Genomic DNA, 15,761 nt, shown 5'->3' with positions numbered 1-15,761 from the left:
AGAAATTTCGGCGCTTTGAAAAATATTGCGATTTATCGTTTACGTCACATATTACATCTCCCTGACCGGAAAAGTTCACCATAACTATTCGCAACTTGATCAATGACCATATAGTAGCTTTTAAGCAAGCCTAAGTTTCTGGACGTTCGCTGAGTGATCTCCTAGGAAACTGAGCAACAAAAAATAATGAGGCTCATCAGTAACTTCACGTTGAACATTTTACCTCCGGAACAAGGAGTGACTGCAGTTTGACTTTAAGAATTGATCAATGGTCCAATCAGTGTTGGGAAAATCATGATCAGAAAAAGTTCATTTCAGTATCACTCGTGAAAAAATCAGTTCAAGAGAATTTAAAAAAAACTCAGTGACTGAAAAAATCACTTCCGAGGCTCTCATTCATGAAACAAACGTCCTCAAAACTCAAAACCTCGATGTTCACAAGTGATTTTTTGTGTCAGCAAAACTTAATGACTAATTCCGCCCACATGAATATCGCTTAGGAGACAATCCGATGATATTTCGATACTGAATCTCCACTACGCTTGAGTTCTACACCGAAGTGATTCGTGCAATATATTATTATTCTATTTTTAGCAATAATTAAATCACTACTAAATAAATTTGCAACTGGATCGCAACTGAGAAATAATTACTGCATCATTTTCGATGCACGTAGGGTGGTCAATATAAGCAACAATATTTCCTTCTATAGATTTCCGGTGAACCTCTCCAAGTGTAAGCATATAGTTTCGCACTAGTGCGATAAAATTTTGTGTATTTCTGTCCGCGGAAGAAAATTTTTTTCTCGTCCTAGAGCGAATCCGTGTGTCGACGCCGCGAAACATCATCGGGAGTCAATGCAACAGAATTTACAATCGGAAAATCTAAAATAATCGAAAATAATAAAACAACCAAAACATAACCTATACGAAAATAAATGAACAATACATGTGCAAAAAACACAATCGAACTTAAAACACAGAATCAAATCATAATATAACAATACATGGGCAAGATGGGCCATCTCTGGCCTTAGCCTGTCACGCAGCAATTTTCTTCCACATTCCAAACATCGATTATAGCAATGAAATACTGTTTTAATTCCAGCTGGCTGATTACCCTGATCCATTTCGATCAATCCAAATAAAACGCTATTTACCATGATTTTGATTCATAAAAATAACAGAAGCGCAGCATTGTCAGCATGTATGAAACACTCAAACGCTGCGCCTGCCCTCTTCGAACTTGATCAATGGCGCAAGAGTAGCTTTAAAACGACTTGAACTTGTTGAAACCAGTTCAGCCAACTGCGAGAAAATATTTGATAGCGGCACACATACATATATACATTTTCGGATCCCGTCGAGCTGAGTCGAATGGTATATAACACTATGGGTCTCCGAGGCTCCGTTCGAAAGTCGGTTTTTCGTCCATTTCTATAAAGAAAGGGAAAATCGAACTCAAATATCTCAGTGGCAGTTTCTTTTCCACTTTTAGCATAGAGTATTTCCCGTAGTTACTCTGAATTGGAATTTGCATCGTATTATCTCTGTTTGAGTTTGTGCAACTACTCATAATTGCTACTATGTTACTGATCGAGATCAACTGAAATTGTTCTGAGAATTTCTAGGTAGATCTTTCTTCAATGTATATCTTCTGGTAACCCCAGAACTTTGTGATCAGTACCGGACCAGGCCAGGTCCGAATGAAGATCGACTATGAAATAGATAAAGTTGTTATTCCAACACTACTATTTCTGTTCTCCACAAGGTCACGAAGGAAGGGTATTTGTTAGTATAAATTTCAATGACAATGATTTTTAACAAAGAGAAAGTTGTACTTAAATATTAGTGCAATGTTACTCTGTTTTGAACGTAATTGGATATTATGCTAATATTAATGATTATAAGGAAAAACATACACGAAAAATATGTAATGTAAATAATTGAATTTTTTTAAAATTAAAATAGAAGATTAGAATCATTAAGGGTTGAAAATTCAAAGTTCCTGACAGGATTTGTCAGATTGTCCCAAATATTGACCGATTCTCCAATAAAAACAGCATTGGAGGAGGAGAAAATGAAACCAAACGTGAGCGTACGCTGTAGGTGGAAAAGCTAGAAGCGAGAGCTGAAAAAAGTTCACTAATGCTGCCGAAACTAAGTCTAAAATAATTAAGACTAAGAAGTGAAGAGGAGAGTTTTTACGTACCTACATAATACAAAACTATACATGCTAGCTTTTCTTAACTAAGAAACGTTTTCCATCAATGCATTTTATGCGTTTCACATAGTTTTTTAAACTCTGGCGAACTACCTGCCCCTGGGGTTTGTTGGCCGATTGTTTTCACATATGTGCTTAAAAGGTGTATCTTCATGACGGAACAAACCGTTTATTGAGAAGTCTAACCAGAAAGAGTATAAAAATTGCGAAAACGAAACTCAGCCAATCAGCCTCAGTCTCCTCTATGATTTGTAGAAGAATGAGGAATCGCTATTTCCAGTTTGAAGATCTTCTGAATAATATTTTTACTGCTTCCGGAATCGGAAACCGAGAACCGGTGTAACTAAAGTTGTTTAGTTTGGCCTTCAATTGACAAGATTTTAAAATTTAAATGATTTTCTGATCATTTAGAAAGATTTCATGCGTTCATTGCACCATTATTCATATGACGATTCAAAGGTTTTAGATTCATAACATTGCAATTTCGGAACTGGAAGCCAGGATAAATCCAATCCAATGACAGATTGTGGAGCCACATGACATTTCAAAGTTAACACACATCTGAGAAATTGATATTGAACCAGTTTTGAAGATTTTTTTTTTGTTTCGTCTTGACTTACATAACGATTTTGAAGTTTTGAACACCTATTATAACCCGGGAGCCTGTATTGGATCCTTGAGATCTTTCATGTAATTTCACCTTATAATTCAGTAGCCCAAAGTTGGATCCGATTTAAATTCAACGCCCTTTTTGTAGAATTATCGTGTCTTTAATGCGAATTTATATTCTAGAAGATTGTGTAAGTCATCTATAAGCAAATCGAGTATATTCACAAACTTTTTTGTTAAGTTTTTCGCATAACGCCCAAATCGGAAGTTTGATTCGATTAAAAATTAGCAGACTTCCTTGGAACCATAAGACCATTCATTTGAATCGAATGTCGTTTTCGCTTGAGAAGCGTGCAACTCTAAATCAAGTAAACTTAGAGACAATTCGTGCTCGCATCTCACCCGACGCAGTCGATAATCGTTTACGGTCGAAACAACAGAAACAAAGACAATACGCCAGTGAACAAAAGAGTGTACGGAATGGTCAAATACGATTTAAAAAAGCCTGAGACCTGGCCTGCAAGACCGAATTCAATCTGTATAGATTTCAAGCGTTGCAAAGTTAGACCAGCAGCAAATGAAATTGAAATCTTACTTAAAGAACGAATGCATCTAGACGCTAATAATGTAAGGGAGTTTCAATTCAACAAGGCGTCTAACTGTGTGTACATTATGTATAAACGTGAAAGCGATGCACTTTCATTCGCTTCGGTTAACAACGAGGTGCACAGCGTTGAGTGTGACAACATTAAATACAAAATCCCTGTGCGCATGGTGGACAATGCCATAGAATGCCATCAGTTCGTTCGGGAAAGTATGTCGCGGTACGGTGAAATCCTTTCCATCGAAAGGGAAGTATGGCGGAATTTTTTCCCCGGCATTCGGAATGGCGTGCGAGTTGTACGTATGCAACTACGTAAGGCAATTCCTTCTTACATCATTTGTGATCAAGGTGGGTCACGTCCGTGTAAAACGTTGATTACCTATGAAAATCAGCTGGTTACATGCCAGTTTTGTGAACAACCTGCACACTACGGTAAACCTTGCACTGAAACTGCGAAAAAGACATCTTCAACCAAAGACAAGGTCAACCGTTCAACAACGAAAACTAGTGAGCGCAGTACTCCTGATTCACCATCAAACCAACTACAACCAATGTACAACAAGGCGCATCTAAAGCAACTAGTAACGAGCTCAAGACTACGAACAAAAAGTAAAACGAAACGAAGACGGACACCAACAACAATACAACCGATGAGGCAATGGATGACGAGACGAGCCACGAACAAAGTGCCCCTCAACCCTCGCAGGAGGGAAATGGAAGCTCTTCTCCTCCTAGAAAAAGAGTGACAACGAGATCCACTTAAAAAAATCGGCTAATTCGGCCACGTAAAGCTTGTACGCAAATAGGCCTGAATAAAAATTATCTTAAATAAAAAAAAGTAAACTTAGAGATGAGACACCTGCTGTGGTTGTGTGAAATGCGCAGACAACTTTATACATACAATTTAGAATCATTTCCGCAGTGATTTTTAACAGATATTGCTTTGGTGTCACGGGTTGCTCAATTACGTTACGATTACGCAAGATGTATTTCATTTATGATGCAACTGACCTAGCATTTTCAAACAAATGATCGTCAAAAGGTGAGATAACTAAGTGCACACAAGTTTCTATCTCATGCCTCCCCGTGTGTCTATGATGACATTTGGCCAATATAACGGTGTCGACTGGATGCTATCGCCTTCTGCGTTAGTAGCAGAATGAGTGGGCGTGAATTGATTTGTATGTAATATTTCATTTTAAACGCGGAAATTATTGAAAATCTTTCAAATAGGTGCGGAAGTGTGTTAAACCCCTTAATGTAACTTATGTATTGTCAACTTTTTTCATAAAGAACGTCAGCAGCATTTCGTTGTAATTCATAAATTAGAATTTTTCATGCCATTCTTGCATATATTGACGTATAATGCAAAATACGTCTTATGAGCAAAAGTAACTGTTTGGGTCTAAATAATAATTATATTCTTACTATTATTTGATGTTTTATGCAGGAGCGTTTATAGAAAAAGTATTGTTCATTATCATACTATGTTCAAAGGTGTAATTGGCTAGTTCAGAACACTGAAGGGCTGGAAAGTTTCGATACGATAAGAAATGAAACATTGAATGCAAAATCGAGTAGGGGTAACACTGGAAAATGTTAATTATTCATACAAAACTAAAACTATTGCTTACCAATTGCAAGGGATCGAAAGACTTTCTGTAATGTTTGAATCCATTTGGTGCAAACATTTCATTTACGCTGGGCTAGTCGATGGAACGGTGACCTCGGAACATGATTTGCTCTGTTTATGAAATGGGTCATCGGATTTCGATTGAGTCAACACCTCCCTGAGTCCTGCACTAAAGTTATATGCATATTTGAACAAATCACATGGAAACATCTTTTTTTTGTAAACCACTGCCAGACAGTGGGGCTTGGGATAGGTTTACCACACATACAACACACACACAACTGACCTAGCATTTTCAAACAAAGAATTTTTTGCGAACCTGAGTTGGATTCACACTAAGCAGCAATGGGGTGTGAGCCAACCCGATATAATAATTGCTCTCGAAATTTCAGTTCAATGTTGTTAAATCTAGACACGAAACTTGTTTAAGACAGCAGTTACTGAGAGAGAAAACTCTGGATGAGGTTCGGTTTCAAACGAAAACATCATAAGTTTGTAAATGTCGATTCAATCATCTCCGAGATATTTTTTGTCTCATGCACACACATATCTATATTATTACGTCTGTTGTACTTCGTATGTTGCCGTATGTAACATTAATGGAATTGAATGATATTTCGAATTAGTTCTCTCATTTTACATTCCATTAACAGTTCGGGTTACTATTAGTTAAAATAAATATTTTTATTCCAAAACTCTGATTCAAGAATTTTTTCCAAGTTGTTTTGTGAAAATCGGGTTTTTTAAAGAAATCAATGTACTTCCTACTCGAAAAAAGTATTCTGAAAGTATGTATATGTCAATAGATACATATGGATTAACAGTATTAATTGAAATCTCGGCTCGGGATAGGTCTCTGACACTAATCGCTCGATATTTTGGTGTTACTATTAAAATCAAGCACAACATCAAACGCAGCGAAATAAAACAAGCCAGTCCAATAGTCCAGTGTATGAGAAACCACGTTCATGCATGTCATTTTTCCGATTGATTGATCACAGAAAAGGGGATCCCTAGTTTATCACCAACGTGCTAAAATCAGTATAAATACAGTAAAGACTTCTTCTGGGAGGATCATCAAATGTACGAAAATAAAACCTTAATGTAATGAGGATCTCGTCTGTCCGTGGTGCCCTGCCTCAAAGACGAAGACACTCAAGATGAGTAAGTTGTTTGACACTAAATAACATGTTTTATTATTGGTATACAGTATATTTACATCACTTTGTGCAACTACAATAAGGAAACTGTAAGTTGCCTCGCGGTTCAGTTTGGTTCTTTTTCAAGGATGAATTCTATGCTACTGCACGCAGATGCAGGGCTCGAACTGTATCTCGGTTGTTTGTTTGTAGACGAAAGTGAAAGGAATTTTTTTGATCTTGGTTTCAGTGTGCGAATTTTTTTTTTTCGATTCCTTCTTCTGGATGCTGGTGCACAGTTCAATCACCTTCACGGTACAGCATAATATAGATTGTGCGAAGATGTCTTATAAATAATATTTGGTTAACTTTTTAAAGCCTAATCAGAATAGTACTGGTCATATTGAAAGTCTCACACCCTACGACTGATTTTGATTTTCAACCCGTCCCGGGGTCTTAGCACCAAATCTCCCAGTAACTTGACATCCTCTCGCCGCTCTACTGCTTCGATGCGGAACTTCCTGAGTACTGTTGAAATAACGGTTTTTTCTTCGAGAATAGCAAACTTTTGTCCGATGCAATTACGCGGTCCTGCACTGAATGGTATGTATGCATACGGATGCCGTCCGTTGCAGTTTTCGGGTAGAAAATTGTCCGGATCAAATTTATCAGGATTGGAAAATACGGTTGGATCACGATGCAACTGATAAACCACAATCAAAGCATTGGTCCCCGCTGGAATAGTGTAGTCGTCAATTTGTACATCTTCAGGCAAACGACGGGCGATTAGTGGAATACTTGGATACAGTCTCAGAGTTTCTTTGATGCAGCATTCAAGAAACTTCATTTCGCTGAGTTCTTGCATCGTCGGTATTCGATCACGATCGCCACCCATAATTTGATCAATCTCGTTAAAAACACGATCCTGAATTTCTTGGTGGGACCCTAACAACAGCAGAATCCACGATAAAGCCGCCGCCGTGGTATCGTGTCCACCTATTACAAATGTGTCAACTTCTTCCCGAATTGCCAGATCACTCAATCCGTTGCCATCCAATGAGCCTTCGATCAGTAAATCAAGAAAGGCAAGTTGCTTCTTCCTCGAACCGTCGTCTTCAATCGGTGTGTTGTTATTGCGATCTGAGCTGTCCTGGTTCTGACGACGTTTTACTAGTTCTGCTTTACGCTCCCGAACAACACGGTCGGAGAATTCGTGTAGCACAGAGAGGCACTCCTGGTGCTTCCGGTACTCGTCAGTTCGCTTGAAGATGAAATCTGGTTGCATCCAGACTTTCTGTAAGCGGTTGCGAATAATTTTACCGATTCTGAAAATAAATGTATGCCGTTAACTAGTTTTAAGTGATATATGAATTTCATAGAACATACTGTTTATGTGCTCGTACGTATTCAGAATCGGAATTATTTTGCGCATGCACCGAACATCCCATGGCAGTTTCTGTGAAAACATACGAAAAAATAATTAGTTATATGATAAATATCAACGTCAAGATTTGGTATTGCTAGTGTTCTGCTATTGTGTTCCGATTAGAATTAATATTCACATCATTGAAGTACGAGAGGAAAGTCAAAGGTCCACAAGGGCTTTCCTGCGGATTCCCAGATAAAATGGTAAGTTTGTTTGATTCCCAGAGTCATTTATCTTGACTTGTATGGGTTAAAGATACATTCTAGAGCAAGAATTTCGAATGGCTTTGTAATTGCACTAAGTGATGTAAATCGACGGTAGTTGTCGATATCGTTTTTGACTCCTGATAAAATATAACAAAATATGAAATTTGTGGGAGATAATTGAATTAGTTGGTAGAGAGGTGAGGCAGAAATATTATGAGGTCTGTCGAGCTCAATAACTCCATTTTATCAATAGCCATTTCCATCGTGAAAAGGGTCAAAATTGGTAGTATTTATCGACTAATTCATGAAGACATCTTATTATATGACATCTTATCATATGTACATTTGTAGAACTAATACAATGTATTGATTTTGAGTGGTTATTTGAATCCGAATATGTTTATCTACATTTGAAGTCAAAGTATAGCTTACCACAGAAAATATCCAACGCACACAGCGTGGCCATCGGGACGATGTTGAATCCTTCGGTGTTGTTCAGCTGTTCTTCTAGTTTATCCAGGAAGACAAGACTTTGCCTGTGGAAAATATGTAGAAAATCCGACAGAATTTTGAAATGGAAAGCCGGCGTCAATGCTTTTCTTCGCGGGTGCCACACACTGGCCGGCGACGTTAACAGACCATTGCCAAGCCACGGTTTGAGGAATTCATAGTCAGCACTCTTCTCGACCAGTTTTGGATTACTCAAGATGGGCTGGAAAATTAAATTTCATTATTGACAAATTAACAGTACTGCAAAATAAATGTTTTGACTTATAGCAATTTACATAATTTACAGACTAAGCTTTACTGGAATTGCTATTTGACGCCGTATTCCTAACTTTGACTTGAACCTTCATGAATATAATGAACTCTTATTCTAATTGCATCTTTTTATTCACCAATTATACATTTCACGACAGAAAACAGATATACAGGCTCACATATGAACGATGTGTAAAATTTGCTCATTCAGCGTGGCGAACACTTGCAGATGTCATCACGATCGACTCGAGGTGCCACCACGATTTGGGTGCTGCTCTCACATGAGACACAAATTTGGGTGAAACATTTACTACACGCTAGATTTCTGTTTTGTCTTTGGTTAAAATGATAAGTTTGTTTTTGTTTTATTCCTATCGAATTCTATTATGATTTATGCGACATGGAAAAAATGTTGTTCTTAACACTTAGGGAAATCGTGTGATAAGTGGTGAAATTGTTGTAGTTGAAATATTGCTATAACAGGTAGGAGGATTTTGTTATCGTTCCAGAACGTAGTAGAATGTTTTGAAAGATCGCGTCGAATAGTCGAGTAGGTGGCAGTAGTGTTTCCAACGTATTTCAAATTTCAAATTTACACAGGATTTTGAAAAATTTTGTTCGAGTCTGTATATCTGTTATCTGTGGTTTTACTGATTTAATTCTCAGCCAACTGACAGCGATCGAATACAACAGTTTTTGTTTACCTTTACAATTTTTCTACCAGATTATGGGCGAATTCATTGAAAATTGCAATCCAAAAATTATCTGTAAGTTTCCAAGCGTATGAGCGAAAAGCCCAAAAAAATTTGAGTAGATCTTATTCATAGTGTTGTTCATAGTTATTCATACAATAATTCCAGTCATGCCGTCGAAACAATCAAAATCCAGAGGTGTCCCATCGATGGATGGCTAAAGGGCTTGAAAATGCAAATATAACGGAGTCTCGTGTGTTAAGATGCTTCAAAAAGCTTCGAATTGCCCGACAAAGAGAAAAGAGTGCTAAAAAGGCGGGTGGGTAATGTCAGAGACATAACTGGATGTCGTGAATACGAAAACAACTGACATGTTCCTTAACACTTCCGAATATCAATTGTATGAATTATTCAAGCATTTCCCTTTTTCACTTTTTTCGCAAAAACAAAGAAGGCTTTACTTGATCTCGATTACAGTGAATATTACACAGCGAAAAGTGCACAAATCTAACCAAACTGTTCTAGATTTGCACTAAACGTAGGATATTTACCTTCGATTTGCGAACAACAAATTCGAATAGTTCTTTAGAAAACTTTTAGAGCCATTAGAATGGCTGACTTTGTGTAATGCTCTCCACCGTTGTTTTTTCACCAATGCTAATGACTGGCAGCTGTGACGTAATCGCCCTTGTCGAAAGCGAAACTAGCTTTGCAAACGACACAAAATACATCTGCTCGCAGTGGCGATAGAATCCAAACTGATTCAATTTTTTGTTAAGAGGTTTCTTTTTATGTGATTTCGTTTGTAGCTTTTTCACTAATGGGCGGTCCTAACGGCTATAAAAATAGCCGCATACAGAATTTTAATGTCGATTATTTCATTTCGGGTTTGCATTTCATTGAAAGAAACTATCAGGGTGCTGAACGGGATTCATTCCTGCCTTTCAGAAGGACCAAATTGCGGAACTCACTACGATATTAAATACTGTTCGGAACATTTTACTCGAACAATTTGTTGTACAGCAGCAGATATTTTGTTCTCTTCCTCAGAACGCGTTCTGATTGGCTGTTGACATGGGTCAAATGAGACAGGTTTTTCAATAGTGTACTACTTCAATGCTTTTGCTATGCACGTTTAAGTTGAAAAATTTCGATTCTATTGGTAGTTAGACTATATAAATCCTTCCACAGATCACTGAGCTATGAGCTTTAAAAATACGAGAAAGGCAAACGCGCCTTATGAATTATCCTCTTTGATACTCGTTTATACCAAACATTTCAGAAAAGTTTAATTTTGAATTATTTGAGATTATGTCACACAACTGAAAATTTTATCATAAAATTGTGATCATATTTCGGATGGCATGTAGCAAAAATTATGTTGATTCGTTAGATACAACAAAAGATATTCACTCTCTCTGAGGGTAAATTTTGAAAAGGCACCCCATAGTAAAGTAAGTCGGATTCACGACAAAAAGTGCCAGAGTTTTGATAGAGTTCAAGAAATGTTCAAGCATGTCAATTCAAGATGTTGCTAAAAAGGCCATGGTACCGTTGTCGGTTTTGTGCTGAAAATCATGAAGTGTGCTGGTTTACATGTTCACGAGGTTCAAATAGCCTCAAACCGGAAGCAAAACAGCCAAAAGATATGAACTCACCAAATAGCCTGTTGAAGAATTCTGGACTATTGTGAGGACGAAACTTGGTTAACATCCCAAAACAACCGAAACAGAGCTGAAGCGACGGCTGAAGCTGAAGAAAATTGAGGAAAAAACAACAAAACCTGTGAGGAAATCGGTTGCATAAAATTCGTGAGTGGAGTGAAACAAAATGTGCGGAGTTTTGGGATTGGAGACAAAATTGAAAAAGAAAAACAAATTTTGTAAATCATAAAAAATTGTATTTATAAATAAGTAGTTTTTCATTTTCTGACAATTTCAAGAAAATTGTCGGTAATCGGATTAATTTTGATTAGTAAATATGTCTGTTCTATGTCCATCTAATACATCCCACTGAGAAAGCGGTTAGATCTTGTTGGGCGTTGAGCGTTTGTTGAACGACATACTAAACGAAATAGTCGTTCAGTTTGTTGGAACGATTTATTGTTGTTTCCTGCCAAAATAGTGTGGAAATTGGGGGTTTTTCTCCATATAAAAAAATGTTATTAAGTAGAAGTATTCTACAGGTATGTAGTGTTTATTTAAAACAATAGTTAGTTAGAAACTTCCAAAATTCTCCAGTAGAACCGTGAGAAAGTAATTGAAAATTGGAATTTTTACAAATTATTCTATAACTCCGGAACCGGAAGTCGGATCAAAATGAAATTCAGGAATTTTCTATGGGACCATAAGACCTTTCATTTCAATTTGATTTTGTGAAAATCAATTCCGTTATTTTCGAGGAAATTTAGAACTAATATTTTTGTTTTTGCACATTTTACGCCAAAATTCCGGAAGCGGAAGTCAGATCCAGGAATTTTGTATAGGAGCGTAAGACCTTTTATTTGAATCTATCAGGTGTCTGTACCGGCTGAGGCTGGTCAAAATACATAGATGATAATGCCTTTAAAGTGAGTGTGAACAGTACCTAACGTATTGTCATCGCCGTTTCAGTGATAGCTGTTCTTGTTTCCTTTTATTCACGCTCGAAAATGTTTATGTGCCCAATTCTCGCCATTTGCGAGAGTTTTACTTTTCTGTTAGAATTCGAAAAAATTGCAGCTGAAGCGCATCGAATGCTCTCAGAAACTTTCGGTGGTGCTGTTCTGAGTAAAAGAACGTGTCGGGAGTGGTTTCAACGTTTTAAAAATGGTGACTTCGATGTCAAAGACAAACATGGTGGTGGAAGAGAAAAAACCTTCAAAGATGAACAACTAGAAGCATTGCTTGATGAAGATTCGTGCCAAACCCAAGAAAAGCTTGCGAATCGTTGGAAGTGAGTCAGCAAGCCATTTCAAAACGTCTCAAGGCCCTGGGTATGATTCAGAAAGAAGAAAACTGGGTGCCGTACGAGTTGAAACCGAGGGACATCGAGCGCCGTTTATTTGTATGTGAGCAACTGCTTCAAAGACAAAATCGTAAGGGGTTTTTACATAAAATCGTAACCGGTGATGAAAAGTTGGGTTAGATACGATAATCCTAAAGGCAGAAAATCATGGGGAAAGCCCGGGCATGCTACTCCGTCGAAGGCAAAACCGAATATTCACGGCGCTAAGGTATTGATTTGTATTTTGGTGGGATCAGATCTGTGTGATTTACTACGAGCTGTTAAAACCGGGTGAAACCATCACAGGAGATCGCTACCGAACGCAACTGATGCGCCTTAGTCGCGCGCTAAAAGAAAAGCGGCCACAATATCAAGAGCGACATGACAAAGTCATCTTTCAACAAGACAATGCTCGGTCTCACGTCGCAAAAGAGGTCAAAAAGTACCTGGAAACGCTGAAATGGGAAGTCTTGCCCCACCCGCCGTATTCCCTAGATGTCGCCCCTTCTGACTTCCACCTATTCCGTTCGATGGCACACGGCCTGGCAGATCAACATTTTCAATCCTTCGAAGAGTTGGAAAAATGGATTGGTTCATGGATAGCGTCAAAAGAGGACTCCTTTTTTCGAGCCGGGATCCGGAATCCGGGATGCCGGAAAGTTGGGAGAAAGTTGTCGCTAGCGACGGACAATACTTTGAATAATACATCTGTAAGCACTTTTTCGCAATGAAGCTTTTAACTTTGGAAAAAAAACGGCGGAAGCAAAGTTATAACTACACCTGACAAGTTTGTGAAAAACGATCCAGTCCAGGTCCAGGCTGAAAAAAAACTAGTGCATATACATACGCTCATACACACACAGACATTTTGCATGCTCGATGAACTGAGTCGAATTGTATATGACACTCGACCTTCCGAGTCTCGGTTCAAAAGTCTCTTTTCACAGTGATTGCATAACCTTTCTATATGATAAAGGCGAAACGTGCTCTATCCATCTAGAAGTGAAATGATACCTTATTTTGACCATCCACATGTTTTCTGCAACAATATTCGTTTGTCTCTTTAACTGACTAGAAAGAATGGTAATCGATTTCTCTATTAAAATAAACAGAAACAAAAAATTTATTGAAAAAACTGAACGATTTCAATAAATATACATATCTTTTTGTATATATTTGAGTGATATGAAAATTCCATTTTTCGGTGGTTGTAGTTGAAGACAGTTACAATCGATTTAGCTGTAAAAATAAATGGGTTAAAACTTTGAATTCGAAGATAATGAAAAATTTCCAATATAAGGATTAAAGCTTGCTTCAGATAGAATTGGAACAAAGCCAATTGCCTGTATTCCAGTTATTTACTATTGAATTCAAGATCTTTTTTTTATACAAATGTAGCGTTTTCTTCATACTTTTAAGAAAAAATACAGATAAAATAATTCGTCACGGTTTCGAAGGAATTCTCGAATTTTTCCTGTAACACCTTCTTCGTCCATCGTTTTAGCTATCTTATTCCACCAGGTCGTCATCTGATTGATGTCTTTGACAACCTTTCCCTTTGCCTTGAGTCTCCTCTTCATGATTGCCAGTATTTCTCAATAGGGCGGAACTGGGGGCAGTTGGGTGGCTTAAGGTTTTTCGGAACAAACTGGACCCCTTTCTCTGCATACCATTCTTGAACGACTTTGCTGTAATGACAGCTTGTCAAATCTGGCCAAAACATTAAGGGATGGTCGTGGGATCGAATGAACAGCAAAATTCGTTTTTGGAGACACTCTTTTTGGTATTGTTCCGATGTCATTGTCTTATTTGTAACGAATTTGTCGGCAAAAACAAACTTAAATTTGGCTGGAACACCCCCCCGAGCCGTTGTCTAGTAAAATTTTTGACCTGGGATTTGCCAGAAGTTAGCCTTGACATAGGTTTCATCGTCCATCAGAAGACACCCGTCGAACTTGGTCAGCACCTGGTCATATAGTTTCCGAGCACCACACTATTCTGTTTTATGGTCCGATTTGGCTGTTTGCTAGATCGATACGACTTGATTCCTTCCCGGAGTCGAGTTCTCCTCACGGTACTATGGGCAGCACCGAATCTCGTCTCAGTCATACAATTATGTTGTCAAAAATGAACCGTGCTAAAAACAAATCGAGCCAAAATACTATGCTGAAGAGTACTTATATTCAATCTTTCAATCACTCAGACAATTGTGTCTAATTTTGTTTCCAAGCGTCATTTTATCGTGCTTCGTTCTAAACCCCTATAATTCGGATTACAACTACCATACCAGTTACAACTTCAAAACTGCGACCAATTAATGTTGTTTCAATTTAAAAGATGGCTTTTTGGTCAATTGGTTTCTCGTCAAAACATTCATTTTTCGTTAAAGGCCAACGTTACGAAGGTTATATTCACGACCCACCAAACAGGTTAATTGTAAGTAAGCAGATTGCAGTACTAGAATAAATCTCGGTAGCACTATCAATATTTTCAATTCGAGTTGTCATGTCTTGTTTTGTTTTTCTCCAGATAAATAATATATAATTGTTGGAATTACCGAATTTTGATCGGAGTCCCCTAGTGCTATATAAAATTCGAAGCAGCTCAACGAGATTGGGAAACGTATGACTATGGGTTTATTTTTGTGTGTATTCGTGTGTCCTTTTTCACTTTTAATTTATGCGCTCAATTGTTTTGAAGATAGCCGAACCGATTTCAATTACCTTTTGTTCGATTGAAAGTTACTGCTGAACCATTGATCGGGATCAAAGATTGACACTTACGATCCGTTAATAGTAAAAGTGACGTAACCGACAAATAGTTTTTTTTGTCCAATTATTTCAATCTTAGGATCGCTTGAGAGCAACAATTATCAATCAAATTTAATATCAAATGACACTTCCGTTTCTCGTGCTATAGTAAAGTAAGTAACGAATAGAGCGAACCACATTTTTGCTTCCCGATTAATTATCACGGGTATGACAGAACCGATTTGGACAAATTTGTACTAATTCTAAACTTACAGTATGGCCACAGATGACATTCAAATAGGTTATCCAGAACGCCTCCAGTTTTCGATATAAAATCATGTAAATGACGTAACCGACAAACCACATGACTGATACATTCGATTACGGAAATGTTACCGAATTAGTGACTCGAAGCATACTTCTAAGAACTACCCGAATCAAACTGGATATGACAAGCGAAAGGCATTATCACATCATTAGGTGAATTAGGATGCGGTCTATTTATCTGCATTCGATAGGTGGTTGTCAACAATGAGTAATCTCTGATATTTTTGTCATACCGTCATGTCTTAATAGAATTATTTCAGTGTCGTCTGGCCAACCGAATGGATGAATGCCAAAATCAAGTAACTTATTTTGGAAAATGGATGAACAAGTATGACAGAATTTAAAGTTCTAAATTATTTTTATAAGTAAATATAACAATCGGACTAGAATTCAACTGATATTTGA

The 15,761-nt window shown here is 37.6% G+C and overlaps 1 protein-coding gene across 1 annotated transcript in view; it reads right to left on the bottom strand.

Moving 5' to 3' along the window:
* Nucleotides 1-6,276: 6,276 nt before the first annotated feature.
* The window catches only part of LOC131425329 (cytochrome P450 4c3-like), a 97,478-nt gene continuing 87,993 nt past the window's right edge, over nt 6,277-15,761 (bottom strand). Inside the window, exons 3-5 of the mRNA XM_058587143.1 lie at nt 8,273-8,552; nt 7,595-7,664; nt 6,277-7,533 (exon numbers count right to left, since the gene is read on the bottom strand). Of these exons, the coding sequence (XP_058443126.1) occupies nt 6,621-7,533; nt 7,595-7,664; nt 8,273-8,552 (1,263 nt within the window). The 3' untranslated portion in view covers nt 6,277-6,620. The remainder of the gene's footprint in view (nt 7,534-7,594; nt 7,665-8,272; nt 8,553-15,761) is intronic.

This window comes from Malaya genurostris, chromosome 1 (genome assembly GCF_030247185.1).
Source record: "Malaya genurostris strain Urasoe2022 chromosome 1, Malgen_1.1, whole genome shotgun sequence".
NCBI classification, from domain to species: domain Eukaryota; kingdom Metazoa; phylum Arthropoda; class Insecta; order Diptera; family Culicidae; genus Malaya; species Malaya genurostris.
The sequence above is the reverse complement of the archived record's forward strand: the minus strand, read 5'-3'. Positions and strand labels throughout refer to the sequence as shown.